Here is a 21,193-nt window from a genome sequence, read left to right on the forward strand (position 1 = left end):
GACCAGCTATGGCAGCTAATGCACGAAAACGGATTACCGGATAAACTGATACGGTTGATCAAGGCGACGATGGATCGGGTGATGTGCGTAGTTCGAGTTTCAGGGGCATTCTCGAGTCCCTTCGAAACGCGTAGAGGGTTACGGCAAGGTGATGGTCTTTCGTGTCTGCTATTCAACATCGCTTTGGAGAGAGTAATACGAAGGGCAGGGATTGACACGAGTGGTACGATTTTCACGAAGTCCGTCCAGTTATTTGGTTTCGCCGACGACATTGATATCATGGCACGTAACTTTGAGAGGATGGAGGAAGCCTACATCAGACTGAAAAGCGAAGCTAAACGGATTGGACTAGTCATCAACATGTCGAAGACGAAGTACATGATAGGAAGAGGCTCAAGAGAGGTCAATGTAAGCCACCCACCACGAGTTTCTATCGGTGGTGACGAAATCGAGGTGGTTGAAGAATTCGTGTACTTGGACTCACTGGTGACCGCCGATACCGATACCAGCAGAGAAATTCGGAGGCGCATAATGGCTGGAAATCGTACGTACTTTGGACTCCGTAAGACGCTCCGATCGAATAGAGTTCGTCGCGTACCAAACTGACTATCTACAAAACGCTTATAAGACCGGTAGTTCTCTACGGACACGAGACCTGGACGATGCTCGTGGAGGACCAACGCGCACTGGGAGTTTTTGAAAGGAAAGTGTTGCGTACCATCTATGGTGGGGTGCAGATGGCGGACGGTACGTGGAGGAGGCGAATGAACCACGATTTGCATCAGCTTTTGGTAGAACCATCCATCGTTCACACCGCGAAAATCGGAAGACTGCGGTGGGCCGGGCACGTAGCCAGAATGTCGGACAGTAATCCGGTGAAAATGGTTCTCGACAACGATCCGACGGGAACAAGAAGGCGAGGTGCACAGCGGGCAAGGTAGATCGATCAGGTGGAGGACGATTTGCGGACCTTCAGCAGACTGCGTGGTTGGCGAAGTGCAGCCATGTACCGAGCTGAATGAAGAAGACTTTTATGTGCAGCACAGGCCACTCCGGCCTTAGTCTGATAATAAATAAAATATTCTATAATTCACATTAATTTTTATTCATAACTAGTTTCACCGTTGAATGCAATTGTTTTGCGAACAAATTGGTTAAGGACAAGTGTTTAAGAATAGTTGATAATTTTGTACGTGCTTTGCGCACACACATACATACAAATACGCACATACAGACATCATCTCAATTCGTTTAACTAAGTTGATTAGTTCATAACCCTGTAAGTCCCATTTTTCCTTTAAAAAGTTCATCTTTGGAACGAACATATAGATTTTACGTACACTTAGTATTCGAGAAGGCAAAACCAGCCCTCCCCTAGCTATTACAAGAATTCCTTGAGGATCGATTCCGTTGAAGTAATAAAATTATTCCACAAAAGATACTTAGAGCAATTATCGTATTGATTTTAGTTATATGTAACTACTCATCACTATTGAAGGTTAAGGTAACATGGGTTTTCCACTTACCCCATCCCACAAGAATAAGTGGAAAAACAACTCCTAATTTCAAAATGAATTTCCATACATTTCAAGCGACCAAAATGGTATGAATAACCGCACAGTCGGTGCAAAATTTATTGTTTTTGATAGTCCGTTCTGATTGAACGCATTTAGATCATTTAAACTGGTTTTACACTAATTCAAACATGCACTATCGATTTTTCCTTTTCCACTTCCTCCGGTGTACCTTATACTTTCCATAATTCAGTTTTATCCATCAATTTACGTTTATTTGCGTCAATTTTAATGCATTGCAGCAGGTTTTGAAAAAAAATCGGTTTTGAATTTTTTACCTTTTTTTTACCTTACCTTTTACCCTTGGGAAAAATGGGGAAAAAAGCTATTTTTTTTCAATAACTCCAGAACGCAAAGGCCGATTAGCACAAATTTTCAATAGCAAAAAATTAGGAAGGATTCCGCGTCGAATGCAACCTGTTGCAAGCAAATCGCACACACACATCACCTCAATTCGTCGAGCTGAGTTGATTGCTACATATATAACACTATGGGTCTCCGAGCCTTCTATCAAAAGTTCGGTTTTGGAGTGATCCTATAACCTTTACTTATACTTAGTATACGCGAAAGGCAAAACTGTGAATTATAAAAATTTACATTATAAATTCTAATTAATATCAAGATACTGATCCAACATCACATCTTCAAGGGCTCCTCACAAGCTGAACATTTCAATCAGGCACTTTAGAACGTCCATGTAGTAACTTGTTCCCACTTGAAATCTGCCTTGACCAAGTTGGCAGAACGCGCTCTTACCCTTTCTGAACCAAAGGGCAGGGTTTGCAACAGTCGTTTCTAAATTTATCATTGATGTGGAAGGTGAATAGTTTTAACAATTAAATAATTGTGTGACTTCGAAAACGATTTAAATTATTTTTTATTAAAGCCAAAATCTGCAATTTTCACTTGCCCTTGAGTGTTAACATATATGGGGCAAGTGGGACATATTTGAACAACATTTTCGATAGAGTCATTTTAACTGTTACCAGAGGTCGTTGTCTAGTGAAAAATAACTTCGACATTCATATACCATTAAATGTTCATATGCCAAAAACGTTTCTTTTGAAGTGCTGATTTATGAAATAATTTGTGCTATAAACAGAGAAATATTAATCCGAATGGTGAATAAAGATTTGCATATCTTTTCCACCTAAAACATTTGCTACAAAGGTAAGCTAATGGAAAGAAAGACAAGAGCCAATTAAATAGTAAATCGCCTGTTGTTTTACTTTCATATCTGCTAACATTATAATCCCTTTCTTGTTGCGACAAGCAACCAACCTCCATCCATGATCTGAAAATACTACGACTCAGAAACAATAATATTGTCATATTATGAATATTATATATTCCTTTAATTAGTTTTGTTCGACAGTATAAAACAGAACAGGTCCCACTTGCCCCGTTTGAAGGGGTAAGTGGGTCCTACAGGTGAACTAATTTCCTTCACCACCAATATTTTTTGAAATTGAATGTTGCTTCCAGCACGTCTACACTTCAACAATGGAAGCAAGTATGCGTTAACAATTTTGCTGAACTAGCGTTTTTTAAATAGAGATACATAATAAACTATAGAGGAATATTGTCGCTGTCGTCACTGGCGAAACATCTTTTGCTGGCGAGGATAGGGCACTAAATGTCAACGAAGGAAAAATCAGTACGTTTTGACAGATAGGTACCCAACATGTTTGGGGACGATAACAAAGGGAACCGCAGCGATAATCGTCCTCTATAGTTTGTTACCTCTATTGTTTTTTAGGTCCCATTTGATTTATATGTGACATATTCAATTTATAAATTATTTGGAACCTATATTAATACCCCTATTCAAATACCCGTCCCATGTCAACTTTCTCCATGTTGAGTAATTTGCGGTTGAAATTTTCATACTCGTTTTCCAACCAAAAAAAAAACTTGATAAAATAATAAAAGCTGCAATCTTCCTGAAACTTTGACATAGGGAGTGAGTGTTAGTAATAGACCCCGTGCGTAAAATGGACCCTCTGAACAAAACCCAAAATTATTCCATATATTTGTTATGGACAGGGCTGCAGGAATTGATTTATATTAACAAATTTGTTAAGTAAATTTCAGTCGTTAAGAGGTCCATTACTAGCACTCACTCCCTAATATTCTGTATCTACATACAATACAAAATGTATCATCATTATTTTTATTTTTTGCGTAACAGAGCATCAAAATCTGGAAAGTGACTCTAATGCGAATAAAATAATAACAAGATGTGACGACACAAATGGGTTTTGATTTTCAAATATCTAAATATAACAAAGTCGGTTAGGGAGGACGGGGCAAGATCGCCACCGGGGCAAGTAGAGCACCCCTTAATTTTACCGCTATTAGTGTGCCGTTTTCTCTCTAAATAACTCCGCACACTGTTAAACTATCCAGTTTTCCGCGAGCGGTAATGGCCGCCAGCTTACCTGCGGGTCAGTCTCTGATTTGACGTTTCTGGAGGTCAACTGCACCCACCATTCGAGCATTTTGATTAATGTGGTATATTAGAAGGCTTGAATTTACTGAATCAGCACCTTCTTATATGCAGCATTGGTCAGAATACTCGGAGCGGTGGGTGCAGTTGACCTCCAGAAACGTCAAATCAGACTGACCCGCAGGCAAGCTGGCGGCCATTACCGCTCGCGGAAAACTGGATAGTCCAACAAAATACATTGACAAAATGTTATAAAAATGAAATGAATCTGAAATACATATGAATTAGCAGAAGTTGGTGAAAACTTGGGGTATAAGAAATCAGATATAGAAAATAAAGTTTTTAAAAATGTAATCATTTTTTAATGAAAATCTTATCCAACTATCATGGTTTGCAAAAGACGATTATAAAGTCTCCAACTTATTGTCTCTGCATACATATACGATATGTAGCATACCGCGAGAGACTTTTTTCGCAAGCTGTCATGATAAAGAACTGATTTGGGAGGCTATACCTCATGATAAATTTCTTTTAAAAAGCTCCAAACGCGGGGAGCACTGGTTCTGATGATGCATTTCAACTTGTTCTACACAGCTGTGCGATAAACAACACAAAATGAGCGAAAACAAAGCGAAAATTATCACTGCCTATCCGATTCTGTTTTCTCGCACTTATATACAAGTTTGATAAATTTGTTATCATGGCTTGTTATGATTCGGAACAGTTTTTGCCTTTCTTTTATCGTTGTTCGTTATCTATTGAGAACGTTTTCTGCAAACCCTACCAACTATACATTTTATATGACTTTTAGAATTCACTAAAGAATATTTTAGTGCCATTTAAAACATTCACAGTGAAATTTTTGACCATACTTTATAAGTTTTGAATAATCTCAAATGGGGCAAGATAAGCTCCCCATTTTGAGACAATCAAATAATACTTAGTTACTTACTTATGGGTCCTGTACACCTCCGGTGGTGCAAAGGGCCGACTTGAAAGATCTCCATCCTGAGCGTTGCCCGGCTATCGCTTCAACCTGTTGCCAGGTTCTCTCCTCGTTTGTCGGGTGAAGATCACTGCGTCCAGATTTTAGGACTATTGTGATATACCCTTTTGCTGTGAAATACGCAAGTTATCTCAGTAACATGTTTGTCACTGAGATACCTTGGTATCGACTGAACTCAAGACCATCTATTATTGATGAATAGAGATCCTGAGTTACAGTATGTGACTCCCCATTCTGGCGAGACTAGCTTTATGAAGCCAACCACGTCCTTGGGGATAAGATCCATATGTCAGCAGGCCCTAAAAGGGCTTGTTGAGAACTTTGAACCTACGTTGGGTGAGTGCACTGCAATAGCAGAGGATGTGTTCTGATGTTTCTCTCTCCTCGTCACAGAAGCGGCAATTTGAGGTTTGGATTGCTCTGATCTTTTGTAGATGGTATCTGCAGGGCAGTGTCCAGTTATTAGACCGGTGTAGATGTTGAGATCCCTTTGTTGAGACCTAATAGTTGTTGGGTTTTCTTGGGGTTAATCGTTACGAGCCTTTTGGATTGGCTCGTATGGGGAAGTGCATTCCAGTTTGATGTGATTTGACTGACCATATATTTGTTCAGTTCCATTTTTACAGAGCAGTCTGAGATCCCGCAGAAGGGCTCAGGGCCAATGAACCTTTCATTAGATCCATTCCTGGTTAGCTCATCAGCAATCTCGTTTCCCTCTAGACCCGTATGTCCTGGGATCCAATATAGGTAGACTCGATTGCGTATGGATAAGTTTTTCAAAGCCAGAATGCATTCCCACACTAGCTTTGAGTTACAAGTGTAGTTATTAAGCGACTTAAGTGCCGCTTGGCTGTCAGAGAAAATACATATTTTTGCAAATCTATACTTTCTCCTCAGGCATAATAACACGCATTCTAATATTGCATATATTTCCGCCTGAAATATCAGGGCCACTGTCCTAAGTGGACAGAAATTTTTGTTGTAGGGCCATAGATTCCGGATCCTGTCAGATTATTCATTTTCGAACCATCTGTGAAGAAATTTATAGAGCCTGTTGGAACGTTGGGTCCACCTCCTTCCCACTCCTGGCGGGAAGGAATGAACACATCGTAAGGTAAGTCATAATTGACTACCGTTTCCATCCAGTCACTACAAATTCCTATTGCGGGATTTATGGCAAATTCATTTAATATGCTGAGGTGACCCGTAAGGTCTCCCGACAGCAGTGTTTTTGTTCTCTTTAACCTTAGAGCACTTTTTTCCGCTTCCAGCTTTATGAATTGATCTAACCGGGGCAGGTGAAGCATTGCGTCTAGGGCCAAAGTGGATGTACTACGAACTGCACCAGTGATGGCTATGCAAGCGGTGCGTTGGATTTTGTTGAGCCTCATTAGTTTTAGGCCACCAGACAAGGGAAGCGTAAGTTGTCCTGGGACGGTCAATGGTTTTATATATCCACATGATCATACTTGGTTTTAGGCCCCATCTTTTACCAAGGGTTTTTGAACAAACCCAAAGTGTATTGAGACCTTTCTGCACAACTGATTGGAGATGAGAGTTCCAATTAAGCTTTGCGTCGAGTATGACACCTAGATATTTTACTTCACTTGAATAAACTAATTGTGTTTGATTCAAGAAAAGGGGTTTCAGTTGTACCTTTCTCCGTTTGGTGAAAGGGATAATGGAAGTTTTTGTAGGATTTATGCCTAGTTGATACTTTTGACACCAGGAAAAAGTGTGATTTAGGGCAGATTGCATTATTTCCACGATAACACTTTCAGCATATCCAACCACTTCGAAGCCTCTTCTCTCTAAGCTGTCTAGAAGCTCATCCACCACCAGTGACCACAACAAAGGAGAAAGCACTCCGCCTTGCGGACACCCCCTTGTTGCTTTAACAGTGATGTATGAACCGCTAAGCTCAGAGGAGATTTTCCGATTAGCTAGCATAGCATGTACCCAGGTAACAATGCATGGGTCGAATTTTCTCCTCAACATTGCTGACCCTATAGACGAATAAGAAGCGTTATCGAATGCGCCCTCAATATCAAGAAATGCTACAAGAGCAATTTCTTTTGCATTAAGTGTTTTTCGATTTTGAACTACCGTATGTAGTGCCGAGATCGTAGATTTTCCACTTTGATAAGCGAATTGGTTTTTTGACAAAGGCATTGCTTTCATAAATTTGTGATTTATGTACTCGCATAGTACCTTTTCCATAATTTTGAGCATTACAGAGGATAAACTTATCGGCCTGAATGCTTTGGGGTTGGTTGGTTGCCAGGTTAGATTTCGGTCGACTTCTTTTATTTCTTTATTGAGGCTTCGCCGCCATGAACCTCTGGGTCTGCCTCTGCTGCGATGTCCCGCTGGGTTCCAGTCTAATGCTTGTTTACAGATTTCGTTTCCGCCCCTACGTAGAGTGTGGCCGACCCAGCCCCACTTCCGATCCCGAATTTCTGTTGCTATCGGTCTCTGGTGACAACGACGATGGAGCTCGTTGTTTGAGATCCAGTTGTGAGGCCACCAGGCCCTAATTATATACCGCAGGCATCTGTTAATGAACACCTGCAGCCGTTGAGTGTTCTCCACTAATACACACCATGTTTCGCTAGCGTATAACAGCACAGATTTCACGTTAGAGTTGAAAATTCGTATTTTAACTTTTGTGGTATACCCCTGAATACTATTAACTATTCGCATCTTCTAGGTTGATCACCATTTGTCAAGTAAACAACCTAAGACGCGTATTTTCCCAGTCCGGTATAATTGAGTTAATAAAACCCACTACCTTTCCAGGATTTGCAGTCCAAATATCTCCTGGTTGCATAAAGCCACTGATATATACCTTCGAATGAGTATTTTTTATTATATGTGTAATCGCTATAAATATTATGGTAGCGCTTGGCGAATGTCAAGCGCTCTCGAATAAACGAGCCGGCGACTGTCGGCCTCTTTCAACACGAACCACCAAGCGAGTAACATCTCCTTTTACAACAGCTCCGAAACCCTTCAAGTATTTATTATAATTTAATTAACCAATCGTTCCTCCGCGAGTATCCCGTTCGGTTCCGTCTACCTCAGTCGCTCTTGCCGGTTATAATATTGGCGACGAGGAAAATCTACGAAAAGTGCGCGTGTGAGAAAAAAAAGTGCTGTTCCCCGGGCGATTGCCGGATAGGCAGTGTGCAGTTTTGCCTCCGGGGCAGAGCGCGATTTAAACAGCAGCGGTACAAAAAGTTTAGACTGGTTGCAGAGCAGGTGGTAGATATCGGAACATTTCCGACTGGGATTTTCCGGAGAAGCGGTATTGGTGAAGTATAAAGGGATTGAAAAAGCTAGTGAAAGCACGTTTTTGTGCTAGTGAAACACCATTTTGTGGTGTATGAGGTGTATAATAGTGATTTAATTTCATCGAAACAAAACAAACGACAACACGGAAAAGACAAAGTTTTGAAAAAGATTTTTTGTTGAGTGGAAAAAAGATTTATTTTTCTTATTGATTATGAGATAATTATGCTTAATTAAAACTACGCCTATTGTGTTATTTTTGTAACAAAGGATTGGAACAACAAAAGAAAAGTGAAAAGTTTTTAAAACTATTTAGTTAGTGATTAATAAGTGTTTTTCTTCTTTATATTCCATACAGATAGCGGCGATTGCCGGCGGACAGGTTTTCCCCTTTGAAACTTAAGTCCGCGGAAGGGTATTTACCGGAGCACAATAAATTTTCGGGTTTGGTATTATTGGATTGTGGTAAGTTGTGTGGTGATATTGTTTCCGTGATATTGTTTCTTTTATTTGAAATTCATACGAATTCATATTTAAATAGTGAGAAAAGTGATTTTTTTATTTTGGTATACATTGCTCGTGAAAAAGTGCATTGTGTTGAGTAACAATTAGACAAAAGGCCGTTTATCGCATTAATGGCGGATACGCCTTAAATTGAAACGGTTTTGATATATTTATTTGGTGATTTTTTATTTTTCTTGATGATCAATGGAAGTATGTTGCTTTTGATAAATTGTGCGCAAATTATTTAAAACCAATTGAGATATTTAATTTAAGGTGCTTATATGGTACCATTTTAACAAATTATTTTGAAACATTAATCCGAATTATTTTGGGTTTATTATTTTATAAAATTTTAATTATTGGTTGGTTTTAATAGCTATAGAGATTATGTCGTACGTAGCATCAAACATCGATCCGTACCGTAAGGGACAATCTTTTGCATCATGGTTTAAGCGGTTAGGGTACCATTTTCGTATCAACAAAGTAGCAGATGCCGACAAGAAAGACCACATGTTCCTTCTTGGAGGTGATTATCTTTTTGAAGTGGCTCAGAATTTGTACTTTAGTGAGCGGTTGCTTGATGAAGCACCACTTGAAGAGCTAATCGAAAAACTTAAGCGAAAATTGGACAAAATGGATTCAGCGTTAATCCAACGTTTCAAATTTGGGTCCCGAGTACAACAACCTGGTGAAACAGCCAGTGAATTTCTTTTTTCCCTTAAACTCCAAGCTGAGTATTGTAACTTTAAAGGTGATAAACAGGATCGCATACTTGATCGAATTCTCATTGGCTTGTCGGATGACGCCTTGAGACAAAAGTTATTAGCGGAAGATGGGGACAAATTGAATCTCGCTCAAGTTGAGAAAGTTATTTCTACATGGGAGTTTGCTGCTTCTAATGCAAAAACATTAACACAAAACAATTCTCTTGAACAAATCGCTTCTATTGTTGGAAGTCGTGGTAACCTTTTTCAACGCCTGGCAAATTTAAATCAAGGGCATGGTCCAGTGAAGAGCCGAGTAGGCTACAGACATTTTCCAGGTGATGACGAGCGTATCGCAAAACCCTACAATAGGTACAACAATTGCGCGAATCATCGTTCGGAGACTGGACGGGTTAGACAAGAGCGGCACCATGAACAACAAAGGTGGTACCAGGATGCAGTGGTTCACCCGGTGGAACTCAAAAGCGATGAGCAACCAGTAAACGACCACCGAGTGTGCTACTATTGTGGAGTTCGAGGACATGTTCGCAGGAGGTGCCCGAAGCTGGAACATTTCAAGAGGAGTCCAATCAACAACATCAACTTTGAAAAAACCTGTTCGCAAAATGACGATAATTTGTCGAATATGATGAGTTGTTTGGAAGACAAGAGTGATGATTCGGATCCAGGTGAATTACAGTGCATGCATGTTTCCTCCATTAACAAAAGTCGTCCATGTTTACTAGAACTGGCTATTCAAGGCATCAATGTGCAGATGGAGATTGATAGTGGCTCCGACGTTTCCATGATTGGTAAGAAGCTATTTTTGGCTAAATTCGATGTTCCACTTGAAAAAAGTTCCAATAGTTTGATAGTGGTAAACGGTTCCAGTTTGAAAATTGCTGGGGAAGTTGTTGTTTCGGTTGTATTTCGGAATATAAAGGCAAAATTGAAACTTCTAGTATTGGATAGTGATCATGATTTTATTCCTTTATTTGGGAGAACCTGGTTGGATGTTTTCTTTCCCAACTGGCGTAATAGTTTTGAAAAACAAGTAATTGGAAACAGAATAAGTATACACAAGAACAACGATTTAATGATTTATGTCAAGACTAAATTGTCTGATGTTTTCATTAAAGATTTTTTGACTCCTATTAAAGGTAATGAAGCCGAGTTGGTTTTAAAAATTGACACACCTATTTATAGGAAAGCTATTGACGTTCCCGATGCAATAAGGGATAATAGTGCTGATATTTGTTTGCGATTCCCATTGGAGCAGTCAGTTGCTGATTTGGAAAAGATTGTTAGTGCTTGTGATGCTTCTGCTGTTATGGCAGAGCAACAAAAACAGTTGAATAATTTGAAATGTACTCCTTCCACAACACTTTTTGATAGAATACACCAAGAATATTTCTACTATAAGCATCACGTTTGTTTATTGAACGCTGATAGCTTTTCAAAGTGGATGGAAGTTGAACGGAGGAAAAATAAATATGAATGTGAAGAATTGATAAAACTACTGTTAGCATATTTGGCTAAATTTGGGTTTCCAGACAGAATGTCAGGTAATGGTCCTCTATTAAATCCTCATGATTTTAAGAATTTTTTTGAGAGGCAAGGAATATGGGTTTTGATCAGTCACCCATATAATCCCGCTATGAATGGCAAGGGGAAGAGACTAGTTCGTATGGTTAAAGATTTAATGAGAATGTTTCTACATGACCCAGGATACTTAAAGGCAAAACTGGAGGATCTAATTGGACTATTTTCAAGAAATTTTAAATATAATGTGACGATGGAAGAATTTATTTCTTCTCGGAAAGTTTTAAGCTATAATCTAAAATTGTTAATCTATATGGTTAACCTAATGCGACACATAAACGATAGAAATGTACCATTATTTACCTGTGATAACGGTAGTGATGAAACAACCACTAGATCTTACAACGTTATTGGCAAAAAGCTAAGTAAAGATGTTTTGGACAGTCTGATGGCGGGTGACGCATTATGGTACAAGAACAGCAATCATCCCCATCAGGCTAAATGGTTGAAAGCGTATTTTCTAAAACGAGTTTGTAAAAATATTCTACAGATAACGATTGGAAAAAGAAAAACAATCACGGCGCACCGATGCCAAATGAAACTCGTTGGCGATGAGGGCATACGGAGACGTCGATCGATGGTGGCATATGTCGATTCCGATGTCGATGATCCCGATCCATTCCCACCACGAGGAACGTGTTACGACGAGGAGCCTGACGAGGAGTTTTCCCGGGGATTCTCTGGATGCGAATTGTGGAGGTTCGAGTCGTCGGTTAAGCCGCATCGGAAAAGAACAAATGATTCGAATTTGGCGCTCGATGGCTTGCCAGGGCATTCGAAAATAGTGAGTAGGTATAATCGCAGGAGTGGATATAGTCAATATGTTTATTATGTTATTTCCTTCATTCTATATTTATCCGTAATGGATATTCGAATAACTGTAAAAAGGGAAGGATTGATATATACCTTCGAATGAGTATTTTTTATTATATGTGTAATCGCTATAAATATTATGGTAGCGCTTGGCGAATGTCAAGCGCTCTCGAATAAACGAGCCGGCGACTGTCGGCCTCTTTCAACACGAACCACCAAGCGAGTAACATCTCCTTTTACAACAGCTCCGAAACCCTTCAAGTATTTATTATAATTTAATTAACCAATCGTTCCTCCGCGAGTATCCCGTTCGGTTCCGTCTACCTCAGTCGCTCTTGCCGGTTATAATACCACTATTTAGAAATTTAGATCTACTCTTGTACAATGCATCACAACTGCAAAGCAGATGTTCCGAGGTTTCACGTTCCATGTTACAGAAACGACAGATATCATTCTGAATCTGGCCAATATTTTTCAAGTGATATCTGCTCGGGCAGTGTCCAGTTATTAGGCCAGTGAAGGTGCAAAGAGCTCTTGCTTTCTTGATACGTGCGCCTATGTCGATCTTGGTACCGCCGTCTGACGCCATTTGGCTACCAAGATATTGGAAGCTTTCAACATTCTCCACTGGTTGCCCGGCTACTGTGAAACTGGAAGGAGTCAGTTGCACTCGAGGGTGTGCAATGTTGAACAATAAATTCGAAAGTGCATTACCCTGCTTCAATCCGTCTATGGTCACGAACGAGGTTGACACTTCGTCTGCAATCCTAATACTTGATTTCGAGCCCGCCAGCGTTGCACGTATCAGTCTAATCAGTTTCGCCGGAAAACCATGTTCGGACATTATCTGCCACAGCTAATTTCTTTTCACTGAATCGTACGCTGCTTTGCAATCAATGAACAGATGGTTGGTTTGCATGTTGTACTCCCGGAATTTATCAAGGATCATCCGCAGGCTAAACATCTGAAACCTGCCTGGTATTCGCCGACGACACGGTCTCAGTCTTTTAAACAGGATACGCGACATGATTTTCTACGCCGAGTTCAGAAGGGTGATCCCTCTGTAATTGGCACACTCTAGTCTGTGGCCTTTCTTATAGATTGGGCATATGAGGCCATCCAACCAGCCGGCAGGCAGTTCTTCATCCTCCCATATTTTCTGGATAATGTGGTGGATTGATTGATGCAGCTGCTCACTTCCGTGTTTGAGAAGCTCGATCGAGATCTCGTCCTTCCCAGCAGCTTCACTATTTTTCAGCTTGTTTAGAGCCATTTTTACCTCGCCCAGCGTTGGTGGTTCCACAGCTTGACCGTCGCCTATGTTCATCCTGCTCCTTAATACACCTTCATATTTCCACCGTTCAACAAATCTTCGAAGGGCTCCTTCCACCTGGCTGACCCATAGTCTTGTCTGTCAGCAAATTCCCCTCTCGATCATTGCACATGGCGGGCACTGGGGCAGTCTTATGCCGCGCGTCATTGACAGTTACGTAAAACCTCCGCATATCGTTTCTATCCATCTTCTCCTGCGCTTCAATTATCACACTCTCTTCGTGTTGCCTTTTTTTCTGCGGTGGATTCGTTTCCCTTCTGCCCTTGTTACACTGTACCGCTCTGTGTTGGAACGGGTACTAGCATTCGACTCCTAGCAACATTATTCTCGTCCGTCACTCACTGACACTCCTCATCCCCTGCTGTTTAGCCTGTTCACATCCGGCACGCCAGAACCACCAGAAGGCGGCATTCTGTCTCTGTTCGCAGATGACTTATCCATCATCTATAATGGTAGAGTGATGAGAGCGCTAGTGGCAAAACTCCAACAAGTCCCTGAACAAATAAGCTTGCTGTCTACAAGCAAATCATCTTCCCTGTGATCGAATACGGCTTGCCGGTCTAGGAGAGCTGCGCAAAAACTCATCATCTGAAACTCAAACGAATCAAAACATGTTCCTGATGATGATCCTCAACACTCAAACCCAGGACACGAACTTCTGAGGTCCACCGTCCGGCAGGCATCGATACACCTTGTTACGGTTCATTTTATCTTACATGTTAGTGACAAATGTTTGAGTGAAAATGTGTAATGTTCCATTCCTGAATGTTCTGTGTTTGGGCCAGAAGATAGGCAATTAAAATTATAAATAGAGGAATTCCCAGACACAGGCTTGATATTGCTGGTGCCACATGGCACAAATTAATTGAAGGTGCCCAAATAGGATCAGAATCCTACACCAAATTGAGCTATGTATACAACGGCTTGACTGTTGTAGACAAGATGCAAAACGCAATGAAAACATATTTGGCGGGATTTGACTGATGGACCAAAATCTTATAAGGAAATCTCGTCACATCTCGCAATGGGCAAAATATTGAACGTTCCTCTCAGGGCACAGAGAGAACGTCAGTTATTTTAATTTGTTGAATGTATTGTAAACTGTTTATAATTGTATGTTTGTAAAATTTTTATTGTAAAATGGTTCACCGACGAAAACGTCGTAACTCAGGTGTTGAGGACAGGATTCTTCACTTACCTAGATGTAAGTAAAGTAATTTTAAGTTCGGTCCCCAAGTTTGGTGTTATCTTCCTGTTTTCTGGCATCTATGTGTGATGCCAACAACCTCACAAGCGCTTTGATGAGTGTAGAAAGGTTTAGGGCCCGTTGCTTATCCTTGGACCAAGTTACGATTAGGGGGCTAGTTCCAATTTAGGTTATCACATTTTGCGTTGTGGCAAAACATTTGACCTGAAAAACTGATGTACAAAAACAAATATGGAGAAGAAATCTCAATTTGTCGAGCTGCGTCGATTAATATAAAACATTATGGGTCTCCGGGCCAATATAAAATACCACAAAATCGTCTTTGCAGTAAATATATAGCCTTCTCGTTAAGCCTTGGTGTACGAGAAAGGCAAAAAAGGAATAGCATTTCATACTCAGTCGCGTGATGCCAGAACAGATGCTGCTGCAGCCGCACCTCTTTGGTGAACAGATACTTGATCAGTTGGGTCAGATTTGTCCCACCCAACATCAAGACTACGCCATTGCGCTATTGAGCAGCACACCGTCGCTTTGATATGGCATGCTTTGCGGATACTTGTAGCTTTTCATAGAAGTTCAACAGCCACTACCAGCCAAGTACGCAACCCCTAACTGGCGGTCAATTGTCATCGGAAGACCCGTGGAAGCGTGAGTATTGGAACTTGTGAGGACCAGAGCTATGTTATGCGTTCCTTCCTGGATATAAACTCCAGATATAAATGCCAGATGTGAATTGATTGACTGATATTAAAACCTTTCATTGGAACGGCGCTAACTTTGTGAATGTTATAAAAAGTTCAACGAACACAATTTTATCTTATCGCAGGTAGATTCAGTTGCGGAAGTGCTACGAGTAATAGAATGGCGTCATAGAAATATTTTGATGAAGAAAGACTGTACAGTTATTAATGGAAAGACTGTTGAATTGAGAGAAAACATAAATAAGCGAAACAAACATTAATACATTAAAATTATTTTAAACGTATTCCTATCCTATTAGAAATTTGCTAGTTTATTAAACGAAGACAACGAGGAGTTACTCATCAACATAAAAATGCTTGAATTTAGATTTTTTAGTTTCACTTGGAAAATGTGATTTTGAACTTCATCGGCTATTATCTCAGTATGTTAATACCCGATCAGCAATGCATAACAAAATTATAACTCACTCAATGCTATCAATGGTTATTATTTAAAACAACGTGTATTATAATTAGATAATTCGATAAAAATGTGTATTCGGTCAATTTTATTTCATATCAAAATTATAACAACATTAGTTATGTATATTTACACAAAATAATTGCCTACCTTTTCTGTAGATATTTGAAAAAAGCAGAGGTAATCACCTCCAGTATAACTTGAATCTACGTTCATGTTCGATATTAATAGCCAGTACAAAGTAGATTGCCTACAATATGGATGGAAATCCGTCGTTGTAGCGTACCAGATTTTTACACGTTATGTAGGCAATTACCTTGAAAGTAGATTTTTTTATAGGTAGGATAATTATATCAACGTTTGTTATAATGTCAACCTCCGATTTAATTGTGTTACGGCTAGAGGGATTTTTGATATAATTTTTGTTATTTTAACAATTAACCAGTCAAAATCATAATACATTATGTTACAATATTTTTCAGAAATAATAAATAACTCCCCTTATTATAATTTTGTTATGCATTATTGATCGGGTATTGACAGATACGACAGTACGGACAGATTATTGTTATATTGAAAAGTCTGTTTCAAGTAGCTAAAAAGCATTACAATACGGTAGTTGCCACCGAAGACGTGCCATTGTCTTATCAATTCTAAGATTAACGTTCCAAGATACACGCATCCAGCATGATAAGTGATTCGGTTGCTTGCATTTGATGTACTTACCCATTTATATATTTTTCTAGTTTAGAGACAGTGCGCAAAACACCTGTTACTGTATCACAGTCCATCAGCTAATCAAAAATCCAACTTGAATCATTCCTTGTTATCGCTTTCGTTATTGCTCTTCGTACCAGATAACCGGTTTTTACCAAGATCGTCTGGCAATGGAAATTTCGGCTGTTTGATAACGGAAATTCTTTTACCTGATATCTAGGATGCTTTATATTCCTCCGATCATAACAAAAGCTTTAAGATTGTAGACAGTCTGCCTGAAATAGAACTAAAAGTAACCACATTTATCAGAATTTCAAACTGAAACCAGGACCCATCGCCATTTGACGGGATTCGGCGTATGTTGCACCCAGATGGAAGCCGGGATTATCTGCTACCGGATCATCGCCCTGTAGAAGAAAAGTTGAATCAATCCACGAGACATGTTTCATTTGCCATAACAGCCTTACCAATTTCTTGAATTCACCACCACCGCTCGGTGGTTTGGGACTGGAAGCGAGGGCCTTTTTCAGTCCCAGCTCACTCTTGGCGGGCCAAGTGGGGAACATTGCCGGATCGATGGGAAGGGGCAATTCCTTGAAGTAGCTGTGCTTGAGACCGGCTTCCGCAGTCAGCCGCTGTTTGGGATCAAATGTTAGCAGTCCCTGCAAAAGCGAAATACCCAACTCGCTCGTTTGATGGGCGAAGCGTTTGCGCAAGTTTGAAACGGGATACTCGGTAAACGTCATCTTCTGAACGGCGGGGAGCTGATTGTAGCCGGGCCATATTTTCTCGTTCGGCGTACCCAACTCTTTGAAGATTCGATTCAGTTGATCGAGTTCGGTTTTACCAGGAAAAAGGGCAGTCATTGCCAGAAACTCAGCGAAAATGCATCCTACCGACCAGATATCGATCGGTGTGGAATATTCTTTGCAGCACAGTAGCAGCTCTGGCGCTCGATACCATAAAGTTACCACAATCGAAGTGTATGCCTTCAAGGGAGATCCGTACTCTCGAGCAAGACCAAAATCTCCAACCTTGAGAATACCTTTGTGCGAAAGTAACAGATTGGATGTTTTCAAATCTCGGTGCAGAATCCAGTTGTCGTGAAGATGGGCTACAGCACGCAGCAACTGTTGAGTTAGACATTTTACCTCACCTGGGAGGAATACTTGCTTCTTGTGCTTCATGGTTTCCATCAGCGATTTCAAATCATGTTCGACGTAATCCATTACAATGAAAATTTTATCCATGTTACTTCCAACAACGATTTCACGTACGGTTACAATATTCGGATGTTGTCCTTTGAGCAGAGTATTGATTTCTCTCAACGATGTAATAGGAAAGCCTTCTTTCTCCTTTTCCATTTTGAGTCGTTTCAATGCAACAATCTCTTCGGTACGTTTGTCCTTCGCACGGTACACCACTCCATACGTGCCCTCTTCAATCCTATTCAGACATTGGAACTCTTCCACAGATCGACAACCTTGGATACCCGGGAAATATGGCGGAAGTTGTACCTCCTTTTCCACCTCTATAGCAGGAGACTTCGGATCTTCCTTGTCTTTAGATTTTGAACGCTTGCTCCTTTCTTCGTCATCAGATCTTGGCGAAACGCTACGGCTGCTTTCATGACGACGACGAGGGCTACGAGAGCGGCTTCTACTGGAGCCGGATGCCGATCGAGATCGCGTCGATCGCGATCTCGAGCGATATCTCGATCCGGAACGTGAACTACTTCGGTGTCGTCTGTCGGATTTGGCCAAGTCGCCCACCGACAATGGACTCTCCGGTGGCTTCTCTTCGTCTTCAGTGCCGTCACGAGAGTCATCACTGCCACTGCTAGAGGAAGAAGTGTCCGAGTTGGTTTCATCATCGTCCTCCGAGTTCATTCCCTTGTCCGACTGATCGGATTCTGCGTGTTTCTTAGTTTTCTTCTTTTTCTTTTTCTTCGTTTCCTCGCCGGCGCTTTCCATTTCGTCATCCTCTGCTTCTAGAAGCAATTGTTTTTTAGACTTCTTTTCTTCGGGAGAATCTTTCCGCTCTCGTCTCATGAGACGCCTTGTTTCCAACTCATCTCTTGCTGCTTCTTTACGGCGGGCCATCTGTCGTTCTGCTTCAAGAAGTTTAGCTCTCCGTTCATCATGTTCTTTATCTTTTACTTCCGGTGCGACTTTTTTCGACACATCTTCGTATTCTGGGCTTTCAACGATTTCAACGAATTCAGCTTCGGTACGTTCTTTCCGTTCCCGGTGACGATGATGATGGCGGTGAACCTTTTCCTTTCTATTTTCATCGTCATGTTGAGTGTGCTCCTCCAGCTGCTTGGTCGAATCGTACTTGCTTTTCTTATTAAGCAGTCTCGTTCTCAAATCTTCAAGCAGCTTATCGGGATCCTGTTTGTCGGTATCCTTTCGCTTGTCGCGCTCCTTTTCGAAATACTCCCTATCTCGTTCCTTTTTGCTTTGATACGTCTCTCGCATCTCCCCGTAGAATGGATTCAATTCGTAACGGCCCTCCCTCGAATGATGGCCCGATGATGACGAATGATATCGTTCCTTTTCGTGGCCTCGTTCTCTCGTTCGATCCATTCTGATTTCCTTATGGTAGCGCTCCCGTTCTCGCTCTCGGTGGCCTCGGTAACCATCCCGTCGGGAGTCGGCATAGTGCTCCCTTCCGGATGTACTCGGCGGATGACGATGATGCTCCTTGGAATGCTTGGATTTCTTCTCCTTCCGTTTTGAATAGTAGCTGGCTGTCGCTTGCGGTGGTTTGATGTCCAGAGAATCGGTAGTTTCCTCTTCACCGCCACTGCGAATCAAGCCAACAAGTCTGTTAGTTATCAAACATTTTTTTCGCATTGCATTAAACTTACCTCACACCATCCGGGCTAATCAGTTGTCCGTCTTCGCTGTTGTCGCTAACACTCATGGCGATTTTTTGAATGCACTAAATTGATAAATAATATGAATTGAAGCCAAATTACAGTGTTTTGTTTTGTAATATTTTATATTGTACTATTCACGTTCCCAAACGAATTCAAGATTTTGACAGATATCTGAGTGCCTTTCACGAACGAAAGCGTGCAGTTATGAGTGGTGAGAGTGAAAGAGTGACTTGATGACGAGTGTCGCAAGGAATCTAATCAATTCCGCCACATGGATGAGTAGGGTGGTCCACTAATACCAAAGTCTAAAATCATTTTGTGGTGAGTTATCAAGCCGGCTTCGTTGACGGCGGCTCGACAACAGACCAGATCTTTACTGTACGGCACATCCTTCAAAAAATGCCGCGAGTACCAGGTCCCAACGTACCATCTGTTCATTGATTTCAAGGCGGTATACGACAGTATAGACCGCGTAGAGCTAGGGAAAATTATGGACGAGAACAGCTTCCCTGGGAAGCTTACCAGACCCAGATCAAAGCAACGGTGGATGGTGTGCAAAACTGTGTAAACACACTCAGTTTTTATTTCTGCAGCTCGGCAAAAATCCGCACAGCCGTGCGCCAGCAAAATAAAAAACTGATATTCTGGCAAAAATGTCTTTGTTAGTTGATTTTCGGCAATTTATTTGCTGATTTCTCGGAAAAAGTTGACCATTTTGCTGAGATCTAAAGATGGTCGGGTTTCGGGTTTTCAAACCCACTACAAAATGTGAAACCCGACTATCTCTACGAGATCCCTGAAACGTGAAGCAACAAAAGTTGATTGTTGGCGGAACCTATTGCGACAGGGCCCGCCTGGGAAGCAGTGTTACGATAGGCGGGGATACCTTCGAGGTGGTCGAGGAATTCACCTACCTTGGATCCTTGCTAACGGCTGATAACAATGTTAGTCGTGAAATACGAAGGCGCATCATCTGTGGAAGTCGGGCCTACTACAGGCTCCAGAAGAAACTGCGGTAAAAAAAGATTCACCACCGCACCAAATGTGTAATGTACAAGACGCTGATTAGACCGGTAGTCCTTTACGAACATGAGACATGGACAATGCTCGAGGAGGACTTGCAAGCACTCGGAGTATTCGAGAGACGGGTGCTTAGGACCATCTTTGGCGGTGTGCGGCGACGAAGAATGAACCACGAGCTCGCCCACCCAGCTCTACTGCGAACCCAGTATCCAGAAGGTAGCTAAAGCCGGAAGGGTACGATGGGCAGGGCATGATGCAAGAATGCAGGACAGAAATCCTGCAAAGATGGTGTTCACTTCCGATTCGGCAGGTACGAAACGGCGTAGAACGCAGCGGCGTAGAACGCAGCGGCGTAGAACGCAGGTGGGCAGACCAGGTGCAAAACGACTTGGCGAGCGTAGGGCGCAGGATAGGGAAATGCGGCCTCGAACCGTGTATTGTGGCGTCAATATCTGTTTAGATGTTAACTAAATAAATGAAAAGAATGGATAACCTTATATAAATCGAACAATCAATTGAGACAATAAAACGAGATACAATTTTTGATGGGAATGATTTTTCTGTGCATCAGGAAAACATATCTTGAGCTTGCAATCGACTTCGAATCACCTGACAAGCCTTCTTCGTTGAATTTAGCCACCGACTGCAAAACGATGTTTTCTTTTGTCGCATGTTGTAATCAGTGTTGTAAAATGTCATTTGCATTCGTTTGTATAATTTTCCCAGAACTTTTTTCAGAAGGTAGCTATCAATTTATGTTGTATGACGAACTTATAGCGATTAAATGGGCCTACAACTTTGTCTAACGAGACTTTGCTGTAAATATGTAGTCTGGGGCGTGGGAGGCAAAATGTCATTCAAATGACATTATGTCAAATGACATTATGTCAAATGACATGTGACATTTTGGAGAGTTTTCACTCTC

At 41.2% G+C, this 21,193-nt stretch overlaps 2 protein-coding genes across 2 annotated transcripts; one reads left to right on the plus strand and one right to left on the minus strand.

Moving 5' to 3' along the window:
• The first annotated feature begins 7,898 nt into the window (after nt 1–7,898).
• Nucleotides 7,899–12,236, plus strand: LOC134224357 (uncharacterized). Its single transcript, XM_062703683.1, has 2 exons — nt 7,899–8,336; nt 8,679–12,236. The coding sequence occupies exon 2, from the start codon at nt 9,212–9,214 to the stop codon at nt 12,044–12,046; it is 2,835 nt and encodes a 944-aa protein (XP_062559667.1). The 5' UTR covers nt 7,899–8,336; nt 8,679–9,211; the 3' UTR covers nt 12,047–12,236.
• A 4,325-nt stretch (nt 12,237–16,561) lies between these two features.
• On the minus strand, nt 16,562–19,409 carry LOC134227371 (serine/threonine-protein kinase PITSLRE). The gene is made up of 3 exons (XM_062708786.1): nt 19,234–19,409; nt 16,829–19,169; nt 16,562–16,768 (listed from the first exon to the last, which is right to left on the minus strand). The coding sequence occupies exons 1-3, from the start codon at nt 19,287–19,289 to the stop codon at nt 16,667–16,669; spliced, it is 2,499 nt and encodes an 832-aa protein (XP_062564770.1). The 5' UTR covers nt 19,290–19,409; the 3' UTR covers nt 16,562–16,666.
• Between the last annotated feature and the right edge of the window lie 1,784 nt (nt 19,410–21,193).

Source organism: Armigeres subalbatus, chromosome 3, assembly GCF_024139115.2.
Source record: "Armigeres subalbatus isolate Guangzhou_Male chromosome 3, GZ_Asu_2, whole genome shotgun sequence".
Classification (NCBI taxonomy): Eukaryota; Metazoa; Arthropoda; class Insecta; order Diptera; family Culicidae; genus Armigeres; species Armigeres subalbatus.

Bases quoted from the DNA above. Each gene is read 5' to 3' on its own strand.
- LOC134227371 (XM_062708786.1), bottom strand. From the start codon at position 19,289: ATGAGTGTTAGCGACAACAGCGAAGACGGACAACTGATTAGCCCGGAT. The intron at 19,170-19,233 runs GTAAGTTTAATG...CTTGATTCGCAG, and splicing joins ATTAGCCCGGATGGTGTGAG to TGGCGGTGAAGAGGAAACTA. The intron at 16,769-16,828 runs GTAAGGCTGTTA...TTTCTTCTACAG, and splicing joins GTGGTGAATTCAAGAAATTG to GGCGATGATCCGGTAGCAGA.
- LOC134224357 (XM_062703683.1), top strand. From the start codon at position 9,212: ATGTCGTACGTAGCATCAAACATCGATCCGTACCGTAAGGGACAATCT.